Source organism: Fomitopsis serialis, assembly GCF_022376445.1.
Source record: "Fomitopsis serialis strain Sig1Antser10 chromosome Unknown B0H18scaffold_36, whole genome shotgun sequence".
NCBI lineage: Eukaryota > Fungi > Basidiomycota > Agaricomycetes > Polyporales > Fomitopsidaceae > Fomitopsis > Fomitopsis serialis.
Window position 1 is genome coordinate 1 of NW_025954996.1, and position 20659 is coordinate 20659.

A 20659-nucleotide genomic window follows, 5' to 3' on the forward strand; every position below is an offset into this window, starting at 1 on the left:
AAGAGTGCGACATGAAGTCCTTTCCACAGGCCCTGGAGCCGACGCCAGCCGTGACTCCATGCCCGCGTCTGCGCAAACTGGCGCTGCGATATGAGCCGAACGAAGAGGACGGTGGTCGGAAGCTGCTCACCAGTCTGTACAGCGTGCTGCAGAAGCGCGACGCGGCTCAGACTCCCCTGGAGTCGCTCAGTCTTCAGGTTAAGCCTGTGGCCGACGAGACGGTCTTCACGCCTTCCGGAGTCATCGGCCGCTTGCCGTCAGATTTTGATGACATACAGGCGAGTTTGGAGTGCATGGTCGACTCGCTGGAGGTCATGTTGTTAATTGATGGTGACTGAACTACGGGTGTCGTGGGCTGAAACGGGTGAGTGCTTCAATCATTGCATGCGAGGACTGCTGAATGATGACACCCAGTTCGCGAAGGGGCTTGTTCAAGAATGTTATACACGTAACGCATTGAATGCAAGTCAAGTATGTATGCTGCACCAACAGGTTGAGCGACCAGCTTCGGACGATATAACATAGTCGCAGTTAGCCTGTAGCGACCGATCTCGGAGTCCGAGTCGGTGATTTCGACAACAGCATTCCAAAATCTCGGCGCACCCAAAACAAGTGGAGCTGTAATTTGTACAGCCAGGACTCAGCAGTGGATGAGACCGTTCGGAAGGTCGACGGACGAGAAGGGAGAGCTCGTCGGTGACAGCATTCTGCTGAGCCTTTTAAGGCAGGATCCGACTCCGTACATGGTCTAGGTCATACCTCCGCTAAATGTCAATGAGACGACTTCGCGACCAGGCGAGGTATTCGCGGACTCTTGCGAGCGATGTGGGCTCCTCGCCGACCGAGATGACTAAGCGTGCCCGGAAGATGGACTCGCTTGACATGACCTCTCGCTATAACGCATGTAGAGTTCTGGGAAGAGACCTAATTAGATGTCACCCCAACCTACCGGGTCCATAGTTCGGAGCAACTTGAATGTGCAGCGCCGAACACGTAGTGCAAGACAATGGGATCATCTGGTGAGAGATGCGACGGCCTCGGGGGAGATCATGGCTACGGAGCTAGATACATTAAGTAGCCAGGGTAAAGTTCCTGTCAAACCGCAAGATATCGGCGATGTTACTAGGTCGCATCCATTGATGACAGCGAAGCATTGATAGACGTACGTGAGTTCTATGGCTCTACTTGCTCGACAATGCCGAGTCCAACTTTGCAACCGGTGACAATGAAGTATCCCAAGAACAAGGCTAGCCCGTACGCTGCGTCACGAGACAATGATGGGTTGCGAACTCAGAGAACATACTCCCGAGCAATAGCACAAAGATTCCACCGTGCATCTGGATGTCCACGCCTCGGACCTGTAGACGGGGATTTACCGATTCAAGATGGGTTGTTGTATCCTCCCCTCCAGTCGTCCCAACGAACCGTGGCCACGTAGCGATGAAACCACTCCTTGTCTTCCGGCGCAAGCTCGCAGCAATCGCGCACGTGCAGGAAGTTCACTGTCGACACCAGGTGTCCAGGCTCGTCATCTTCCACGAAGCCGGTTGCTGCGTGTGCGTCGCGGCGCGCCTCGAAGAGAAACCGCAGGTCCGAGCTGCGAAACTGCGCATCAGGAAACCTACCCCACACGAATTTGTGGCAATTCGCACAAATTCGCACAAATCTCCTGGAGACCCCATTTACTTGACCCCCCAATTCCCTCGCTCGAATTTGCGTGAATTCACATCCAATGGCTGCGAATTGCAAGGAAATACTAGCTCAACCATACACTTTGGGTACTTCAATTCACATTGTTTCGCATGTATTTACATGCATAACCACTACGTACACCCTACTCAACTCATACCTACAGCTTGATGCACATTCCAGCCATCCGCTCGGAAGGCCTGTCGAGAGACTGCCCGCAGATTTGTAGTGCGCGCACATCCACCGAGGGCGTGGAGGCGTGCGCAGAGGCAAGGAGGCTGATCACATTTGTGGCCAGACAGCCAAGGGGGCGCACGAGAGGGGCGCACACGAGAAGAGCTGCAGGCGAGATCAACGGTGAGTGCGCAGAGTCCTAGCAATGGACACGGGTAGCACCGCGCGTACACAGGATGCATACTGCACCCGCGACGCGCGTACCCGTACCCATGTATGGTGCTACCCGTATCCTACCTGGGGTCAGCGTCAGTGTTGGCGGTGGACCGCGGGTCAGCCACCCTCTGTGGTACCTCCGAGTGTGTTGCCTGCACCCGCCGTACTCGTCTTCCTCCCTGCCCTCCCTACTCGTTCGTGCTCGCGCGTCCCGCTCCTCATGCGCACCGTCCCGCGTACTCGCCACTGTGCCCATACCCACAGTCCGCTCGTCGGCTGCGTGTTGCACACGCCCCGACCCTGCGCACCGTCGGTCTCCCATCCTTTATTCATGCGCGCGTGGTCCGTTCGTCGGCCGTGTGCTTGCATGCTGGGCAATCGCCCAGTGCGCTCGCGGTTGGCGTGTGTACCGTCGCCTGCCCGCCCGTTCATCGGTCGGCTGTGTCTGCGCGGTGGGCATTCGCCCAGAGCGCTCGCCGTTGCTGTGCCCGCCCCCTGCTCCGCTCGTCTGGTTGCTTGCTTGCCCATCTGTCCGCTCGTCCGCTCGTCTGCTCGTCCGTCCGTCCACCCGTCCGCATGCCCGCTCGGGCGCGTGTTCGTCGGCCGTGTCTGCGTGCTGGGCACTTGCCCAGCGCGCTCGCGGTCACCGTGCGCGTGGTGGTTGTCTGCGCCCTGTGTCAGTGTGCCTGCCCTCTCGCCCTCTCGTCCTCTCACCCTCTCGTCCTCTCACCCTCTCGTCCTCTCACCCTCTCGTCCTCTCGTCCTCTCATCCTCTCTCCTCTTGTCCTCTTGTCCTCTTGTCCTCCCGCCTGCGCACTCGTGGCCACACGCCCGCTAGTGCACTCGTCAACCGGGAGCCCGTTAACCCGCTCACCCACTTACTCACCCACTCGCCCGTTTGACTTCCCGCCTGCCCGCTCACTCTCCCGCCCCTCGTCCACTCGTCCGCCCGCCGTCTGTCTGTCGGCTGTGCCTGCACGCAGGGCATTGGCCCTGAGTGCTCGCGGTCGTCGCGCTGCACGTTGCCGTGTTCTGTGTCTACGTTAGTGGGCTCGTTCGGGTGCGTCTGCACTCACCGGTGGACTCTCGCCCTCGCCCGCCTCGCCAGCCACACCCTTCCCTGTCATCCGATCGTCACCCGCTCGTCGTCCCCGCTCGTCTTCCGCGCCTGACGTCTGCTCATTGTCTCTGCTTGTTGTCCGTGCCCGCCGTCGCAACAGTGCAAGCGGATGGGTGGTCGAGCGGACGAAAAAGCAGTCGGGTGGACGGACAAGTGGGCGGATGAGCGGCGGATGAGCAGGCGGACGAGCGGTCGAGCACACGGACGGCCGGTACCTAGATATGCGAGGGGCAAGTCCGGCGCGAGAGAGCGAGTGAGCGGATGTGCCATAGAGCTGGCAGTGCCAGAGGTGGCAGACGGCTCGGCGGGCGCACGCGCGGGTGAAAACGCAGGCATGTAAAACGGTAGTCAGGTAACTGAGGTAAGCACGGACAGCGAACTCACCTGCGAGCCTTTCTGCCCTCGTTGAAGTTGCTTGCCCCTTCGTCTTGTCTTTTCGTCGAGTTTCTGCGACACCCCAACGCGAGCGCTTTGAATAAAATTCGCTCGACACCAGGTGTGCAACGTGGCGAGGTAAGTCATGTGACAGATCTCACTCAGGGCAGGCACACTTGCGACTTGTCTGACTTCTTCGTCTCGCGCTGCTCAGGCTGCTCAGTGTTCTGTGCTGCCACAACACTGGTACGCTCACGACCAATAAGCTCACCGTCGAGCGAAACCAGTCTCACCCAGCCACCGTTCTCGCCCGCCGTCTCGCTTGCCCACCGTCATGCTATATCCATTGCATGCCCCACCGTCTCGCAGGCCCGCCGTCTCACTGACATGGGCCCGTCATCTCGCAGGCCCGCCGTCTCGCAGGCCCGCCACCTCGCAGGCCCGGGCATGCCTGCCGTCCGTCTCGCCCACCATCTCGTACTCGTCTTGTCTGCCCGCCGTCTCGCTCGCCCACCGTGTCGTTCGCCCGCCGTCTCGTCCACCATCTCGCCCGTCATCTCGCCCGCGTGCCGTCTCGCCCGTGTTCGTCATTCTTCTCGACGAACAAGTGGCGGGCGGAAGAGCGGGCAGGCGGCAACACGTCAACCGCGAGCGCGCTGGGCAACTGCCCAGCACGCAAATACGACCGACGAACACGCGGAAAGCGAGCGGGCAGGCGAGCGAGTCGGGAGACAGGTAAGCGGGCTGCGGGCGTGGACGGACAGTCGGACGGGCATGTGAGGGGGTGGGAGAGCGGGCAGGACCGTCGACCGCGCGCGTGTTGCGTGCGAGCGAGCGGGCGAACGGGAGGACGGGCGGGCGGGCGGGCAAGCAGGACGGCGAGCGAGCAAGCAGGACGGCGAGCGAGTGAGTCGGCGGGCGGACGAGCGTTAGCAACAGCGTGCGAGCACTAGCGCGGACCAACGGCACAAGCACGTCAACCACGAGCGTGCTGGGCGAATGCCCAGCACGCAGACACGGCCCACGAGCAGGTACGAGCGAACAAAAAGACGAGACTTCGCGGGTGTGTGGACTACCGGACGCGCGAGCGGGAGGACGAGCAGGGGAGCTGGGAGGTCAGCATACGGGCGGGTGAGCGGGCGAAGGATGCGCATGAACAAACTTGGACGGGCGGGTGAAGGTGAGTGGAGGCCGTGTGAGCCTCGGAGCGAGCGAGCTGACCGTACGGACAGCACACACGTCAATAAGCACGGTCGACACATGCGCCGACCATGGGCACGCTGGGCGAATGCCCCGCATGAAAATGCAGCCGACGGGTGGATCACGGGCACGTACACGGACGAATGGGAAAGTGGAAGGTGAGGCAGGCAGACAGGATAATTCAAGGGTTGGCAGGCAGGAAATCTGGTGGGCACGCGGGCACGGCAACCGGGAGCACTCAGACACGGCCACCGAACGTGTGCGCGGCTGCTGAACGTATGTAAATGACCGATAACAATGGAACAGAGCCAGACGAGTTGTCTGGACTTGTACATTTGTACATATGGACTGTGTATTGTAATCAAAACTGAACAAAACATCTGATGTACATACCAATTCTCGACGTGTATGTACATGAACGTATTTCAGTTTGTTTGGGAGGCATTCGCACCGATTTACAAGCCGTTCGCAACGACAGGCGCGCCGTGGCGATTTGGCGCCGATTCGCGCCACATTCGCGCAGGGGGGGTTTCCTGATGGCGTGCATCCGACGATCGTGAGCCCCTTGAGGTACCGGCAGACCCAGAACTCTCCCAAAGGTGTCGGTATTGGCATGGCAAGCGCACGTATGATCTCCGAGCACAAGCCGTCGCATGAAATGAACCAGGCCCGGCGGCACGAGTCCTGGCCCTGCGCACCCGCGAGGAGGCTGAACAGTGTCATCGCATTTACAATTCCTTCCATGCTGATTACGTACGAGTCTCCAAGTTGAGCGGGTGTATCCATCGAGCACCGCGTGTACGACGCCATCTCGGCGTACGAATAATCGAGGAGTCGGTTGTACTCCGAGATGATGTTGCCCGTCATATCGATGAAGTCGATGACATCCCAAGTCATAGTCGATTCCAAAATGGGTGGTCCGGTATATGAGCAGTCCAGTTTCAGATTGGCGAGCTGGACTTTATAGAGACCGTTGCAGCTGGCGAGACAGCTCAAGAGGTCGACGAGCGGGAAAGGCGGGTGATGCGAGTCGTACTCCAGCAGATAAACACCGTCGAGGCGAGGTGGCAGTGGTAACCGAGGAAACGGCTTCACGTACACCTCGCGGAAGGGGAAACCGCCCATGTAGAGCCACAAGAGCTTGGGGGCGTGGAACTCGCCAACCAGGGATGGCGCCGCTTCAATGCTTGCGACGGTGTCGTCGATCACGGAGCTGAGCCTGAGCAATATCAGCTCGTCCGCGCACCCAACAAGATCGACGCGAGGGAGTGGAAGTGAGCTGGAATGGAGAAGTCGCACGCGAAGAGTTTGCCATCTCTTCACATGCGGGGAAAGCACGTCCATGACGGCTTTTACGTGAGCTTTCTCTGTAGGATCCCTCTTTGTATGCGGTCGCGGGCCGGGGGCATCTCTTCGTAGGATGTAAATGTCGATGAGGCGGTCTCGCGACCAGGTAACATAGTCACGGATTCTTGCAAGCTGTGGAGGGTCCTCGTCGATCCAGATAACGAGACATGTCCAGAAGGTGGAAACGCTTGCCATCAGCTCTCGCCATAGACAACAGACGGAGGTAAGGGACTCCTGAAACGGCCACCTGGAATTTGGGTTGCTATGAGGTAGACAGGGATCTGGTTCATCCCAATTCGCTGCGAATGAGGCTAGAATTGTCGGGTCCGACCCAGCATCGAGCACGGCACGGAAAATCATCAGGAGAACATCTGGTGGGAGGACGCTGATGGGGGCAGAAGACTTGCAGATAGATGAAGAGGGTTCGAGATAGCTCGTGCACTGCGCGGGCATATTCAGTGGCCTGTGCCGTCCGCTCGTATTATCAGTACCAATAAGTGGCGAGAAGCTAGCAACCATACTGACGAGCGAGTTTGTTCGATGCTGAATTCAACTCTTCAGGCCACCGATACCATGAGCTTGGCCGACCATGTGCGATGAATGATGATTATGGGGCCCCTGATTTTTGTCACTTGAAGCCTGTGTTTGCGTATCCAGTCGAGCAGGAATTGGTCTCCCCTGACAGGCAGACCCTAAGCCGTAGGACTCTTTTCACCGCGGATAATACGTGCGCGGACACCGAATGTGAACAGAAAAAGCAGAGAGTGGAAAACAAGTGCAGAACCTCTTCGGCACATGTTTGAAGTCCGAGCCAAAAGTAGGAAAGAAAGCTAAAGAAAGTCATCGAGCATAATTAGCGGTCATTACCAAATATAGAAATACGCTTTGGTCAAAACCTTGAAAACCTTGCTGGCAATGAACTGATGGCAGGAACATGCGGCGAAGCGGTTCTCCCTAAGCGGATCCCTCCTCCTCCTCCTCCTCCTCCTCCTCCCTATACTTGGCGACATTCCGCACTTGCTCATACTTCCTTCTAAGGCCAGCCTGCCAGCCTCAACAGTGACAGCAGCGTAATCTTGTATGACCAGATCTAGTACTAACCGGGCAAACGTTCTAATTCGGACTGTGCAGGTGTGCAGCTTCTACACAGATTGTAGGACTTGGATCACTGTCGTGCTGCGAGTTCAAGATCAACCAAGGTGTGTCGCATACGACATGATCAGTCCGCGCAAATAGGTGAAATACTGACAGCAAACCTCTGGTTGCGTTTTTTCACGGCCTTTCGTGATAATTAGGTTCGGTACTAGTAGCGGCAGTTGCTGATGGCCAAACACTACTTGCCTCAAAACGCACTGCTGATATCACAAGATGACGACCGCATTCGCCTACAAAGCTGCTCCAGTCAAGAGGTGCGCGTATGGTTCACCGCTAGGACGCATCAGCTCGAAATGGAATTACTGAGCGTCAAGAATCTGTACAACTCGACGCTCTTCATCACCCGAATCCCCACCGAGCTGTTCGTCGAAATCCTCCGACTCGCTTCCCCGCCTCACGACGTAACATGGATCGCCACAGCGATGGGTGTGTGCAGATATTGGCGAGACATCATTGCGGCCACGCCTCTCCTCTGGTGCGCATTCACACTGTTGCAAAACGTGCGGTTCATGGAGCTGTGCCTGGCACGCTCGAACAACACGCCCATCTCCATGGACTTTCGGACGGACGAACGGTTTCGTCGAGGACCTGAAAATAATCTTAGTCAGGTTGTTGAGCTGATGGGCTCGCATATTTCACGGCTCATACGCGTGGACCTCCGCATTGACCACCTGACCTCGGCGAAAGAACCAGCCATTGGCCGTCTGTTGCGCTCGCTGGAGTCCTCCTTACCTCGACTGACGTTCATGAGCCTGGCGGTCAAAGCCGGCTTCGGGCTCCGAGTCACTGCCGGCAGATCCCTCAGCTTCCACGGGGAGTCCCTCCCGGCCATCCGTACAATCATACTCTCTGGCGTTCATATATCCTTGAACAGTGTGCATATCCCTCACTTGACAAAACTGGAACTTCATGATATCAGGCATACCGACCCCGACCGCGAGGACGAGTTCCTGTCCTCACTACTGGACCTCCTCGAGAGATGCGTCCAGTTAAACGAATTTAAGTTCACTTTCGAGAGGCGAATCCGGCGGAGAGCACTGGTTGAACAAGTGGTCGAGGCAAGTCGCATCGTGTCGCTACCGCAGATGGGCCTATTCGCTTTGTCCGGATTGTGTACGGATATCGCATCCGTCATGATGCACCTGTCGCTACCGCGTCGCGCCGCGCTTTTGTTGGACGCCACGGACGGCATCGTTGGTACTGCTGGCTCCGGCTCTCGTACACCAATACTCGAGGCCGTGCTGCCACTCCATTCCACACATTCGGTGGCTCTCGAGAAGGTGCATCTCGCGAGAATTTTCCAACGTTGTGATAGCCTTCATATCTCCGCAAAAGCGGTTGGAACATACGGCGGAGAACCAACTCTGCGGGCCACATATCCGTTGGACCGCCAATCCCGGCTCTTGCGCGACGCCATGCTAGAGCTCAGTTCTTTCCTTCCGTCATCCTTGCGGACTCTCATTATCCACGGTACCGCCGTGCTCATCACCTCGCAGGACTGGCGCCTTTCGTTGTCAGCTTTCCCGCAACTCAAGCACCTGAAAATTTACGACTGGTCAGCAAGCAGGGATAATTTTCACTTCGCTTCCGCGCTCGAGCCAAGGCCAAGCCGAACTGCGGTCCCATGCAAACGTCTGCGAAGAGTCGTCCTGAACTACGCGCCGAAGACGGTAGACGGCACTCTGTCCGTGTTCATGAACATTCAAGGGGCACTGCAAAAGCGTGCCGAGGTTGGCTCGCGTTTGCCGGAACTACACGTCGAATTACGGGCACGCGTAGGTAACACTGGCATATCTCAATCGTCAGTGAACGACGCGCTACGGTCATCAGAGGCATTCAATGAGCTACAGCGGAGCCTTGCATCCGTGGTAGGCACGGTGACTATCATCTGGAAAGACTTGGCCCAAATGTACGCAACCATTGTAGCAGGACAAGTCGAGTGACTGACAACATTACCGTACAGCGCATGATAGCACTCCGAGGACTATGTAGTAGCGGATAAACGATCACGGGTATTCTTGTGATACACAACCATGATGATTCCACTTGCTGGTCCCTGTCTCCGTTTTCGCTGTTCTCGCGTCTCACCCACCCGAGTCCATGCGAGTGATTTCCACCGTTGTATTCAATCTCACCCTTGTACGTGTAGCAAGTCGCGCCGCCCGCGGAGGTATATTACAGTTGTGGTACAAGTATCTTCCAACTACTAAAAGAATTTCATCTTGGACGGTCTTGCAATACATTTCAGTACCGGAGATTCTGAATCATCTTGACGACATACCTCACTCGCACGTAAACAGCGACCAGAAGCACCAGCGGCGCTACGCCAAACAACACGATACGCACAGCGAGCACCGTGTTCCCGGTAGAGAAGTGTGACCAGAGGCCTCCCAAAAACACCGTGAGCAACAGCAAGGGAAACAGCAGGTATCCAGAAAGACTGTACGTTAGAATGACCGGTAAGCATATGCACAACAGGATGTACAGAGCCCAGCACGTACCGATGATACTTCCAGACAAGCTTGGCTTTGGGGTTGCCCCCGAAGAGACGCCCGTCAAACCAGACACTGCCAATGCCGATGAAGACTTGGACGACTACTACCCAGAACACACTGATGTAGCCCAGAATCTGTTCGCGCAGTCAGCGGTGAACATCACTCCGGTCAAACACAACACTGACGCCGTGCCATGTCGTCGCATGACGCGACCCGTGCAGAGTCTTGTTCCACCAGATGGCCAGCGTGCCGAGTAATAGTGCAGGAAAGCTGCCCCAGAGTATGGCATATTGATGGCGAGCAAGGCCTGCCGCCTTTGTTCTTGGCTGCGAAGTCGGTTGAAGTGTTACGATGCCTAAAACTCATCCCATCAACCACCATCCGCGTCAAACGCGACTCGGGAAAAGATGATTCGAATCGGCATTCACACCACACAGAGTATAGTGGCATCGTGCCGGCACTCACACGCACAAATCCTATCATGTCGTTCGGAGGCGGGAGACCAGCCAGACACTGGCACGTTCCGAGGAAACGATGCGTTTCCGCCGCCGTGAGTCCATCACCGACCTTGGCCTGGCGCGCTCTCACCATCGCTGGCGATGATATGGTCATTCTGGGCCATGTCCGACCCAGCAAGACCGACAGACTAGTGACGACTGTGGGTGAGACCAGGTGCGAAGACCTGACAATATGGAAATAGCTGTCAAGATTATCGGGCGCCGATTCGAGTGGTGTATACCGTATCCCCGATGTGATTAGACGCCAATGCGATGTTACTCACCATACGCCAACAGGCAGATGGATAGACTTTGGAGTATGGGATGCCAAAAGAACCACCCGAGCTTGACGGGGTTGCTCACGAAGACGATCAACCAAGTTCCCAGAAGGAAGGCCTATGACTGCCTGGGTAAATCGACCTCCTCATGTGAGAGCGCGATCTCTCACCCCTGCAGCGACCTTCCCCGGACCAGAGTGTGAGCTACGCTTCTCGTTGGACTAAGTTTAGCACTCACGTATGCAGCGATTTGTGCGAAATTGTCCCCCATGCGATCTTCAGGCCGAATGTTGTCGGAATCTAGCACAGCGTATTGGGAATCTTCAGCGACATCTTCTACGATCAAAGGGTCGTTTTCTTCGCCCTCATTTGGCTCGTCGTGTGGGAAGGTTTCCGTTTTCGGCGTTGGTGCGAGGGCAATTGCACCGCTCATGCTTGTGTAACTATGGGAGACTCTGCAGAGATGCACGGTGATAGATAGAGGCTAGCAAAGTCATTGCAGCGCTGGGTTGAGTAAATTACTGCATGCGCTGCGCAAGGCCGCAACAAGTCAGCTTCCGGCCATTGAGCATAGGGACCGGCATTCTCCGCGCCTCGGCATGGTCCGGACATTCGATGGCGAGGCATGCTCCGGAACCTTCCGGGGACCCGGCACGTTCGATGTCGATCTAGATCGGTTTGTTTAGACGCTGGATCGGGGGCGCCTATTCCCGTGGGGAAGGCCCGGAGCCTAAAGGCGTCCGTGCCGTCTGGTCCGCTGACCGCGACCATGGACGCGAAGTCGAGGTCGGGCAGACTGGGAGACTCCGACTCAGAGACCCATTACCCTCATCACTGCCGGCGCCGTCGACGAGCGCCTTGACCTCGACCACCACCTTCTCATCATGAGGCCCTCCGCTCGCTGTCTTGCCCAGGCATTGGCCTCCACACGCTCGCACTCAGTCAGTTTCATCGGACTAGGACGGATGGGCTCTCCCATGGCCTACAACCTCTTCTCGAAAACCCTGGTAGAGAACGAAGGCAGCGCACGCTTTGTGGTCTGCGATGCGCGGACGGCTGTATCTGAGGCGTTCGCGGCGGACTTCGCGAAGCAGTTCCCCGGTACGCAGGTCGATATCGCGAACTCGCCCGAAGAGTAAGCCTTGCATCCCTCCTCACAACTAGACCCACCAGCTGGACGATCATCGGTTGACAGAGCCCTGATGGCCTCGCAGACCATCATCACCATGCTCCCTTCGACCCCCCATGTGAGAGCCGTCTACGTCGAGTCCGGCGGTATCCTCCCCGCGCTGCACAAGCTGCCAAAGGAGGCCGTCCATGCGACGCTCTGCATCGACTCGACGACGCTCGACGTAGAGACAGCGCGGGTCGTCTCATCCGACATCAGCAAGATCGGCGCGCGACTGGTCGACGCACCCGTGTCCGGCGGCGTCGCCGGTGCCAAAGCGGGCACGCTCAGCTTCCTCGTCGGCGGCACGAAGACCGCGTTCGAGCTCGCGACGCCGACGCTCGAGCGGATGGGGAAGAACATCATATACTGCGGGGGCTCGGGCGCGGGGCTCGCGGCGAAGATATGCAACAACCTTGTGCTCGGGGTGCAGCAGATCGTCGTGTCCGAGGCGATGCTGCTCGGCCAGAAGCTTGGTCTGGAGCCGAAGGTGCTCGCGTCGGTGATTAACAGCTCGACGGGTGCGTGTTGGGCCAGCTCTGTGAACAACCCGGTTCCGGGTGCTGTCCCGGACAAGTCCCCACCTTGTGAACGGGACTATGACGGTGGATTCGCGACGCGGTTGATGCTCAAGGTGCGTCCGGGGCCCGTATGGAACTATAGAAGTCACTTTAATCCGGTTGCAGGATATGGGCCTAGCAATTAACATCGCGGAGACGACGAAGACGCCGTTGCCGTTGGGTACCGCTGCGAACGAGATCTACGCGGAAGTCATTGAGGACGACCCTGATGCTGCCGAGAAGGACTTCTCGGCTGTGCACAGGTATCTACGGTTGCTGAAGAACAAGGATGTATAAGGGACCCGATGGAGAAGTTCAACGTGTGTTTCCGGGCTGTAAGAGTAGTCTGTGTAGCAAGTATATCATGTCACGCTCTGCTTCTAGCCATGTCGCTAGGCCTTACCCTCCACGCTCTGCACTCTGCATTCTGCCAGTGAGCAATCTGGATGGCTCGCGGACTTGTTGCGTATGGAAGTATCTGCGCTGATTATTCAGCACATGAGGTTATGATGGAGCACCGGCCTCCCTCGACACTTACCCTAACAGCTAGCAGCCTGAGGAGAAAGATACAGTTGGCTGCTAGCTCCCGGAGGACTAGATACATCGTGCCATTGGCTACTATACAAACGTACAAAGGCTTTGATCGACCTATGAAGAGGTAGGTAGGATGTCACTAACTAGTCATCATCAACAGATAATGCAACACTTCTTCCAACACGTATCTACATTGTCACTGGATGCTCTGCGCGGTGTTTCGCCATTCCTTGCGCCTTGAGCCGAAGACGGAGTTCTCGACGGTGCGTCGCCATTCCCTATGCCCTGAGCCGAAGGCAGAATTCTCGACTGTTGTAAACATCTTGATACTACGTCTTTCGCTTGTTCCGCACTCTCGTAGAAGATGATGGGGTTGGTTCGGGTGTACTTCCGAAAGAGCTCCCGTTGGTACTCTTGTAGCCTTGCTTCCCGTATGTCTTCTCTGCCGACACGATCTTCTGGCCACATAGTGACCAGGAACACCAATCTTTGGAGTAGACTGCGCTGTTTGAGTTTCTCAAGAATCAGGTAGTTCCTGTTGCGAGAGAGATCCTCGCGATTTCGGCTGATGTCGACGACACAAATGACAGCGGCCCATGAACTAGAAAAAGTGCTTCTTAGATCTTGCTTCAAGTCAGCAAATTCGGTAATGGATACTCACGGTTGTGTAGTCTCGATGTCCGGAACGATGTAAGCACCCATCCCTGCTTCTCTTGATTCGGGTTCTTCAAGGTCGGGCACGTCGTATAGAACCGCCTGCAGTTCACCTCCTACGTGATACTGAGCTGTCTGTATCTCCTTCGTGCATGGCTCTCCGTGATTCTGGGGGGCAACTGGGAGGCTCGCATCGGCAGCGAGATTGATGAACTGCAGTATGGGATCAACATTATTGTCGGTGGTGATTCGGATGATCTCAACTAGCGTATACTGACAGTTGTTTTCCCCGAGCCGGTGTTGCCAATCACACTGAAAACAGTATGAGAACACTACTGAATGGTGATGAAGTAAGGACGTACAGGATGGACTGTGCAGAAGCTTGCTCGGACTTCCCCTCACGCCCATGAGGAGTATGTGGCGGAGGTGCAGGAACCGAGGTAGAAGGGACGTGAGTAGGAATGCGAGAAGTCGGAGATTGAGGAAAATTGGCCAAAGGGAGAGAATAGTTAAGACGGGAGGCAGTCGATGGCATCTTGTTGGCACCGTCGTCATCTAATGGGTACGGAACACTATCAATTGCGTAAGAGGTAAATAATATATTCCCAATTCATGAATGTCCTCATACTCACTACCGCAAGTCATCAGACATCCGGTCTTTCATCTTGTGTGCCTGTGAATGTTCGAACAACAGATTCGATATTATGGTGGTAGCGGATTGATGCGAGTCATCATGCCGTAGAACGCATGCCCCGTCTTCGAAGGCATCCTTGAACACGTCGTGAAGTTGTCGTAGTCTTACATTACCTCGCTCGGGAGAGACTTCGCTCCACATTGTAGTTACGATGGCGACGTTCCCGATGGCGTTATCTTGACAAAGTCGTCGGAAGAGTCTATAGTTCTGCAGGACGCGTTCGCTGACTCGTTTGTCGGCGATCGAATAGCAGAATATCACCCCAGCCAACGACTCGTGCCTCAAATTGCTGCGTCGCTTTTGTCAGGATGGAACCTTTTCTCAGGACACAAAACTCACATTCCCTCGAGATAGGCAATAATTTTCTCCGATACATCTGCTTGAGTGTCGACACCAGGTGTATCAACGAGCGTAACGAGTTCGCTCCCGAGCTGCATCTGTGCAATCTGTATGTCGATTGTGCAAGAGCTCAGGCCATTCGTGACAGCTAGGTTTGAATTTGCTGCGTGATTGATGAACTGACAAGCAGCGTGATGTATCACCGTTAACTCACGCTTAAGCACTGGTAGAATCGAGCCTCACCGTCGTTTTCCCGCTTCCTGAGGGGCCCATGAGTATGAAGTAAGAAGGCGCAGAGCGAGGAGTAGACGCGGGCAGGGGAGGGGGAGTCGTCGTTGGTGGTAGTGACGGCAGCTGATACGGCGAGACAGGAGCCAATGTAGGAGTGGACGATGGTGTGGGTGTGATCGAAGATGGAGCGGAAGGTACTATATGCGGAGGCGTAGGTTCCCGCACTGGCTGGGCTTGTGCTGATAGTGCTGATTCACGCAGAGCGTCGTCTACGAGCGTGGAATCTTCCGGCGGAGGAGTAGGGTCAATCAGAGTAGGCTTACGGAGAGAAGTCGGCGTGGGTGGAAGACCTGACGAGGGCGGAGGGAATATAAGTAGGCCAGGTGGCTCAGATTTCAGAGTCTCTGCCGGCAGGAAAGCTGGGATGAGCGGAGGCGTAGGTGCAGGCGAAGGCGTAGGTACGGTCGGCCCGGGGAAGGTAAGTGCGGGGATAGGAGTCGGTGCGGGCAAAGGGATGGGTAATATTGCGAGTTCGAGAGGAGCTGGTGCAGGCGGAGTAACAGATGGGGGAGCAGGAGGGGGTGTTCGCTCAGGAGTACGAGTGACGTGATCTGAGTAGTTGGGGACTCAGCGCCGTAGATGTTGCATCTCGCACAAAGCGAACACGACGCTGAAATGGCAACGCACCTCTTGCACCAAGCTGGCATCCTGCATTTACTTTATCATCCGGGGAACACTGACGAAGATTGATCCAAAACAGTGACAACGGATCACGATTACGACGAAACTTACGGGATTCGGGGCCGCTATATTGGGCATATGCACAGCCTGAGCAAATTCCAGCTTCGACATAAGTCTCTTGATATGGGCGGTGAGGTCTTGGCCTAGAGTCTGGCGTAGTTTGTCTCTCTCATCCTGAACTCTCCGCAGTTCTTGTCGTACTTGCTCGAGCGCAATACGGAGCTCTCGTACGTCCGCGCCCTCTTCTGTGCCTCCGCTCCCGTCTCTAAGGCCGTTCCTACTTGGAATCGGTTCAAGCGAGTCTTGAGCCGCCCTGAGCTGCTTGCCATGCGTATCCTCGAACTCATCGAACTGATGAAGAAGTTCTTTCCCAGCAGCGGTGTTTTCAACCGACTTGCCTTCATCAACCATCTCATATTGGATGTCACAGCGTGTGCCATCTTTCCCCAACAATCTGGATAAGATTCTGTGCGCTGATTGACGGGTATTATCATGTCGCATGATGGGCACCCCACGATCATAGGCATCTTTGAAGAAGTCGTCTTGTAGTTCTTGTAGTCTGTTGGCACCTAGTTGTTGATCCACATCGTCCCACATGGTCGTGGCGATGACAACGTTCGTCATGGCTGCATCTCCACAGAGCTTGCGGAACAGCCTGTAGCTACCTAGATCACTCTGCGCGATTCGGTTGCTGGAAATGTCGTGCAAATAGATGATCCCGGTGAGCAGCTTGTCTTCAGAATACCTGGGAAAATTGATCAGCGCAATGGTACGGGTCGGGAGGGTGCTCCTCACGTCCTCCGCAGAAACTCTGCTATCAGCTGCAATATCTCAGCTTGAGAGCGACTGGTGTCGTCAAACCCTGGCGTATCAATCAATACAACATCGTTGGCTCCGAGCTTCATGGAGACGGCCTGTATCTCGATGGTAGACGACTCGAGTTCGTGGCCGACCTTCAACTGGGATCCTGCTGCACAATTGGCGAACTGATGCGGAGGATCATCAACGTGATCCGACGACTTCAGCAACGAGCGTGTCTCACCGTCGTCTTCCCGCTTCCAGTGCAGCCCATAAGACTATAGGCACGTACAATGAAGTGATCGCCTTGAATGTGAGGGTCATGATCAACATCAACAGACAACTGAGACGCACGCAAATAGCTTCGGCCCAGTCATGGCGATTCTACGTTCAGCACGCAGTTATGACTACAGAGGACAGATATGAGACGATCACAGTCGGCCCATTCCATGTATTATACTCGCGCTGGAACCATGGTACCATGATGCAGCGCGTATGTTCTAGCCACAGGAAGCACCTGTGTCGGACACCGCTGAAAACGGCAGGTTCCATGCCTCCAGTCAAACCGCGGTCCCTAGATGGCACCCAAACCGCGTTGCTGCTTCGTCGAATGGGCAAGAGTCGTGCGTGGCGCATGTTTCGACAACAGACGACACAGGACACGCTTCTGGCGGAGGCAGTGGTGAAGTTTTGTTGGGCACTGCCGCTATCACATTTGACGCTGCTATTTATGTCAGTGCCGAAGAAATAGAAGGCAGACGGATGTTCACTGAAACTCACCCTGATAAGTACATACGAAAGACTCAGATTCCGTAGGACCGGTCAAACCTTAATCTTTCGGCGATATTTGTAACGACAGTATGGGGTATTAGACCGGGCTGCATACCGATGCCAAATAATGGCCTCTTCGTTTCGACGTTCCAGAATTCAGGAGGCACGATATTCGCCCATTGTTGCATCAGGTCCTGTTCAATCACTACACTTGACCTATGGTTGGCGAATTATGAGTAAATATGGTTTACGCAAGCTCATCAAGCGGTTCAGGCTTACCTCAAATAAGCCATGCATGATTAGCCGTCCATGACAAACGATCCATTGGTCGTGAACGATTAGAAGGGATCCGGGGTGCCATGCTATGATGTCGTAGTTTGGGAGGTCTGCTTGTCGTCGAAGCCAATTAAGCGGACTCAAGGCTGCCCAGGGAGGGCTGGCCATGGGATAGCTGCAGGGACTGGTCTGGGGTATGACTGAGATGATTGGACGAGCGCAGAAGTAACGCTGCAGGACAACTGCAGGACGTCTGTATTCAGGCCCGGGAAGCCCCGGGCCGGCCTCCGATCCGGACTCCGACTCACAGTGGCAGCCACGCTTGTCTTCAAGTTCGAATTCACCATGGATTCACCAAGCTCGGGATTAGCATTACACTGGCATATGTACTACTCTCGCCATCTGGTGTACATCATTCAGCAAGAAAGCATAAACTGAGATTAATGAAGTGCTAAAGCACGGTCGCATGTAGATTCTCGAACTATCATGGCGGGCACAAGATGCATCAGATAGTAGTACCTGAGTCATACAAACGTGAGTGGCGAGTGCAGTAGACTGGCGCGCCGTTCCTCATGACTCAAGGACGCGGTACACCTTCAAGCAGAAGAGGGTACGAAACTCCACTCGAAATCCCGCCTGCAAGAGTCTACGCACGCTGCCAACCTCCATCTTTTCAGCCTCCCTTTTGGTCCGCCGCAGTTCCTCTCTCGTCTTCTTCAGCTCCTCTCTCAGTTTCGTGACCTCCGCCCTGTTCGCGTCTTTCATCTCATCGGCGAGGTCCTGCAATTGCCGCTGGTACCTCTCCTCCTGTTCTCTGAGTAGCTGGTGCAAGTCAACACCGGCAGCGGTTTCGGGTACTTGCTTCTTCTGCTCCACGAGCTCGTATTGCATCTGGAGCTCCTGGGCTGAATTGTCCAGAAGTATCGAAATCGCTGTGCGAGCGGACTCTGCGTGGTTGTAGTGGCGGATCATTTTTGCCCCTGCCTCGATCGCCGGTTGGTAAAAGATGGGTTTGGAGGCCAGCTCCTGCTCTCGTGCGCGTCCGATCTCCTCCGAGACGTCCTCCCACATCGAGGTGACGATGAGGACATTCTTCATCGCGTTCGGTCCACATATCTTCCCAAAAAGCCGGAAATTCTCTCGAGCGATTCCTCCTACGCGCCGGTCGGAGATGCGGTGCATGTAGATGACTCCAGATAATAGCACGTCCCGTTCGTATCTGCGTGCGTGACTCAGCTACGAAGAGACTGTGCCATTGACGGACCGGTCACTCACGTCTTTTTTAAGAATTTACCTATGTCTTCTAGAACGTCCGCCTGCGACCTTGTCGTGTCGTCAAATCCGGGCGTATCAATAAGCACGACTTTGGTGTCGCCAATCATGCAGTGTGCGACATCGATATTGGTCGTGCACGATCGGAGGCCCGTTCCTACTTTCAGATCTGAACCGCATACGCGATTGATGAACTGGATAATGTGTCATATCTTCACTACGATCAAGCCGGACATGCGAAGCTATGCTCACTGTCGATTTTCCTGCCCCTGTAGGGCCGGTGACTCTAGAACCAGACGCGAATCAGCGCGGGTGCGGCAGTGATCAATGCGAGGGACTCACGCAATCAGCTTCAGGTTCCCGTTGTAGAGCGCCATTGTGTTCCCGGAGGTGTCAATGGTCAAGGGAATGGAATTCGCAAGCGGTAGTGCTGTGGTACGATGAAACTTGAAGGCGCATCCTGTCCGTTAGCATCATATATTTTTGCTACGCTACTCAGATAGCAAGTATGGAAGTGGCTTCGCGTCGCACCTGTAACACGCACTGGTGGCCACACGCGAAGGCGCATTGCATCTCGTCACACGTGTACCTTGTTGCCCCCGTGTTCAGTGATCCGCGATATACAGACCTGCAATGCGACGCCGGCGCTTCAGTGTGGCTCGTTCTGCATGTCCATCACATTGACTGAAATACCGAATTTCATCCAGCGACAGGTGGCACACCGTGACGGACCAGTATGCTCTGCAACTGCCAAAAGATATCCAATCGTAGCTATAAGCTATGCTGACTGGCGTGACCCCCAGTGTCCGATTTCAGCCAGGAGAATCCCCAACGATTTTAGCATCACAGGCATGGAGCATAGGCACCCGTTGACGGATGCAATACACCGCGGAAGCGGAATTAGGAGCAATTGCTATCGGCGATAACAACTATGTTGCAGCTCAACTGAAGGGGTGTCGGCGATCAAAGATCCTGATTATTTGAGTTACTCAGTACGCACCAACACTGAGGCCACTTCTCATACCAAGACCTTCCACACGGGAGGGGTTTGTGTCGAACCTAGCCATTTGCGGAGCAACACAAAATACGAATGAGTCGACATGTTGTCGCGGAATTTTCCGTGCCTTTGGTCAGCGGTCAGTAACTAGACCGTGACATTAAGTTCCTCGTTAAGGCGGCGAGGGCACGGCACTGTCCTAACACAGCTCAATGAAGCGGGACTCGAGAGGCACATACCTAGGACAGGATGAGGTGCACAGAGTGACGTGTAGGACAATAGCAGTCGCCGCTCGCTTCCGGGGAAACCTACAGAGGTCGGCATATGAGTCCGTGGACAACACGTGGCGTTGACAAGTCTCGGAACACAGGCAACGGGCAACGATGGATATAGATACTTGACGTAATGATCCCTTTGAATACGCAGGACGCCGCATAAGCGAGTCGGCCTTGGTCTACGGTCGCTTTGAGCAGTCAGTATTGGCGCACCGAGGAAACAGTGTATGCAGAGCACGAACAGCGTCATTGCCTACCAGTAGCACGAAGCCAGCCCGGGCCAGACAGTAGCCATGAGGTTTCCAGCTTGAACCCGTTAGCCTCATGGTCGCCTCCTCAGATTCATTTCCGACTTTGAGCACGGACCTTGAGGCTTAACGCAAGTTACGCGGTGAACGTTTGAACGCTGATATGTGCCGCCGCATGTCGTCGAAGGCTTACCGTACACGTTGAGCTAGCCGCACACCGTTCGGGTAAAGTTACACGCAACCTGGGTGTGTTGTCTTCACCATGCATGAGTGCAGGACGGCGGTTGATGGCAAATTGAGACCTCGCTCGCGGCTGCAGGTTGTTGAGATTGATAGACGCCTAGCAATATTGCATGAGCGTATAGTCTGGATACGAAGTTATCATGTGTACGAGACGCATTCCATCTACAAGTCTACACACGACCTCGACATGACCTTCAAGCCGCTGCCACGCAGAGCGCAATCGCTGCTTGCTGCTGTACAAAATCTACCTCTGGTCAGCGATGTCGTATGGCTAGCGAAAGGCTCACCACTATCGATTATTATGTAAGAGGA

The 20659-nt window shown here is 55.5% G+C and overlaps 10 protein-coding genes across 10 annotated transcripts; 4 read left to right on the forward strand and 6 right to left on the reverse strand.

Annotated features, from left to right (window-relative positions):
- Positions 1-11: 11 nt before the first annotated feature.
- B0H18DRAFT_955091 (uncharacterized protein) lies at positions 12-338 on the forward strand (the record flags this gene model as incomplete). Its single annotated transcript, XM_048042330.1, has 1 exon — positions 12-338. The coding sequence occupies one exon, from the start codon at positions 12-14 to the stop codon at positions 336-338; it is 327 nt and encodes a 108-aa protein (XP_047892973.1).
- Positions 339-2000: 1662 nt separating this feature from the next.
- On the forward strand, positions 2001-3164 carry B0H18DRAFT_380992 (uncharacterized protein). Its single transcript, XM_048037835.1, has one exon. The coding sequence runs from the start codon at positions 2140-2142 to the stop codon at positions 3124-3126; it is 987 nt and encodes a 328-aa protein (XP_047892974.1). The 5' UTR covers positions 2001-2139; the 3' UTR covers positions 3127-3164.
- Positions 3165-4580: 1416 nt separating this feature from the next.
- B0H18DRAFT_380973 (uncharacterized protein) lies at positions 4581-6433 on the reverse strand. Its single transcript, XM_048037834.1, has one exon. It carries the CDS (start codon positions 6314-6316, stop codon positions 4691-4693), a length of 1626 nt encoding a protein of 541 aa, XP_047892975.1. The 5' UTR covers positions 6317-6433; the 3' UTR covers positions 4581-4690.
- An 865-nt stretch (positions 6434-7298) lies between these two features.
- On the forward strand, positions 7299-9364 carry B0H18DRAFT_381051 (uncharacterized protein). Its single transcript, XM_048037836.1, has 3 exons — positions 7299-7357; positions 7417-9185; positions 9240-9364. The coding sequence occupies exons 2-3, from the start codon at positions 7444-7446 to the stop codon at positions 9244-9246; spliced, it is 1749 nt and encodes a 582-aa protein (XP_047892976.1). The 5' UTR covers positions 7299-7357; positions 7417-7443; the 3' UTR covers positions 9247-9364.
- Positions 9365-9520: 156 nt separating this feature from the next.
- On the reverse strand, positions 9521-10979 carry B0H18DRAFT_877318 (uncharacterized protein; the record flags this gene model as incomplete). Its single annotated transcript, XM_048040545.1, has 5 exons — positions 9521-9716; positions 9778-9905; positions 9957-10126; positions 10553-10664; positions 10785-10979. The coding sequence occupies 5 exons, from the start codon at positions 10977-10979 to the stop codon at positions 9521-9523; spliced, it is 801 nt and encodes a 266-aa protein (XP_047892977.1).
- Positions 10980-11298: 319 nt separating this feature from the next.
- On the forward strand, positions 11299-12750 carry B0H18DRAFT_1009163 (3-hydroxyisobutyrate dehydrogenase). Its single transcript, XM_048028837.1, has 3 exons — positions 11299-11681; positions 11742-12348; positions 12401-12750. The coding sequence occupies exons 1-3, from the start codon at positions 11431-11433 to the stop codon at positions 12569-12571; spliced, it is 1029 nt and encodes a 342-aa protein (XP_047892978.1). The 5' UTR covers positions 11299-11430; the 3' UTR covers positions 12572-12750.
- Positions 12751-15411: 2661 nt separating this feature from the next.
- B0H18DRAFT_1170661 (uncharacterized protein) lies at positions 15412-16642 on the reverse strand (the record flags this gene model as incomplete). Its single annotated transcript, XM_048035883.1, has 4 exons — positions 15412-15554; positions 15577-16212; positions 16263-16453; positions 16607-16642. 4 exons carry the CDS (start codon positions 16640-16642, stop codon positions 15533-15535), a joined length of 885 nt encoding a protein of 294 aa, XP_047892979.1. The 3' UTR covers positions 15412-15532.
- A 308-nt stretch (positions 16643-16950) lies between these two features.
- On the reverse strand, positions 16951-17535 carry B0H18DRAFT_1009169 (uncharacterized protein; the record flags this gene model as incomplete). Its single annotated transcript, XM_048028838.1, has 4 exons — positions 17316-17535; positions 17152-17252; positions 17046-17099; positions 16951-16986 (listed from the first exon to the last, which is right to left on the reverse strand). Coding segments are annotated over exons 1-2 (179 nt in total), but the record flags the coding sequence as incomplete, so codon positions are not given.
- A 171-nt stretch (positions 17536-17706) lies between these two features.
- B0H18DRAFT_1211448 (P-loop containing nucleoside triphosphate hydrolase protein) lies at positions 17707-18961 on the reverse strand (the record flags this gene model as incomplete). Its single annotated transcript, XM_048036415.1, has 4 exons — positions 17707-18531; positions 18588-18778; positions 18837-18870; positions 18927-18961. 4 exons carry the CDS (start codon positions 18959-18961, stop codon positions 17883-17885), a joined length of 909 nt encoding a protein of 302 aa, XP_047892981.1. The 3' UTR covers positions 17707-17882.
- Positions 18962-19624: 663 nt separating this feature from the next.
- On the reverse strand, positions 19625-20224 carry B0H18DRAFT_1009172 (uncharacterized protein). The gene is made up of 2 exons (XM_048028839.1): positions 19821-20224; positions 19625-19728 (listed from the first exon to the last, which is right to left on the reverse strand). The coding sequence occupies exons 1-2, from the start codon at positions 20104-20106 to the stop codon at positions 19715-19717; spliced, it is 300 nt and encodes a 99-aa protein (XP_047892982.1). The 5' UTR covers positions 20107-20224; the 3' UTR covers positions 19625-19714.
- Between the last annotated feature and the right edge of the window lie 435 nt (positions 20225-20659).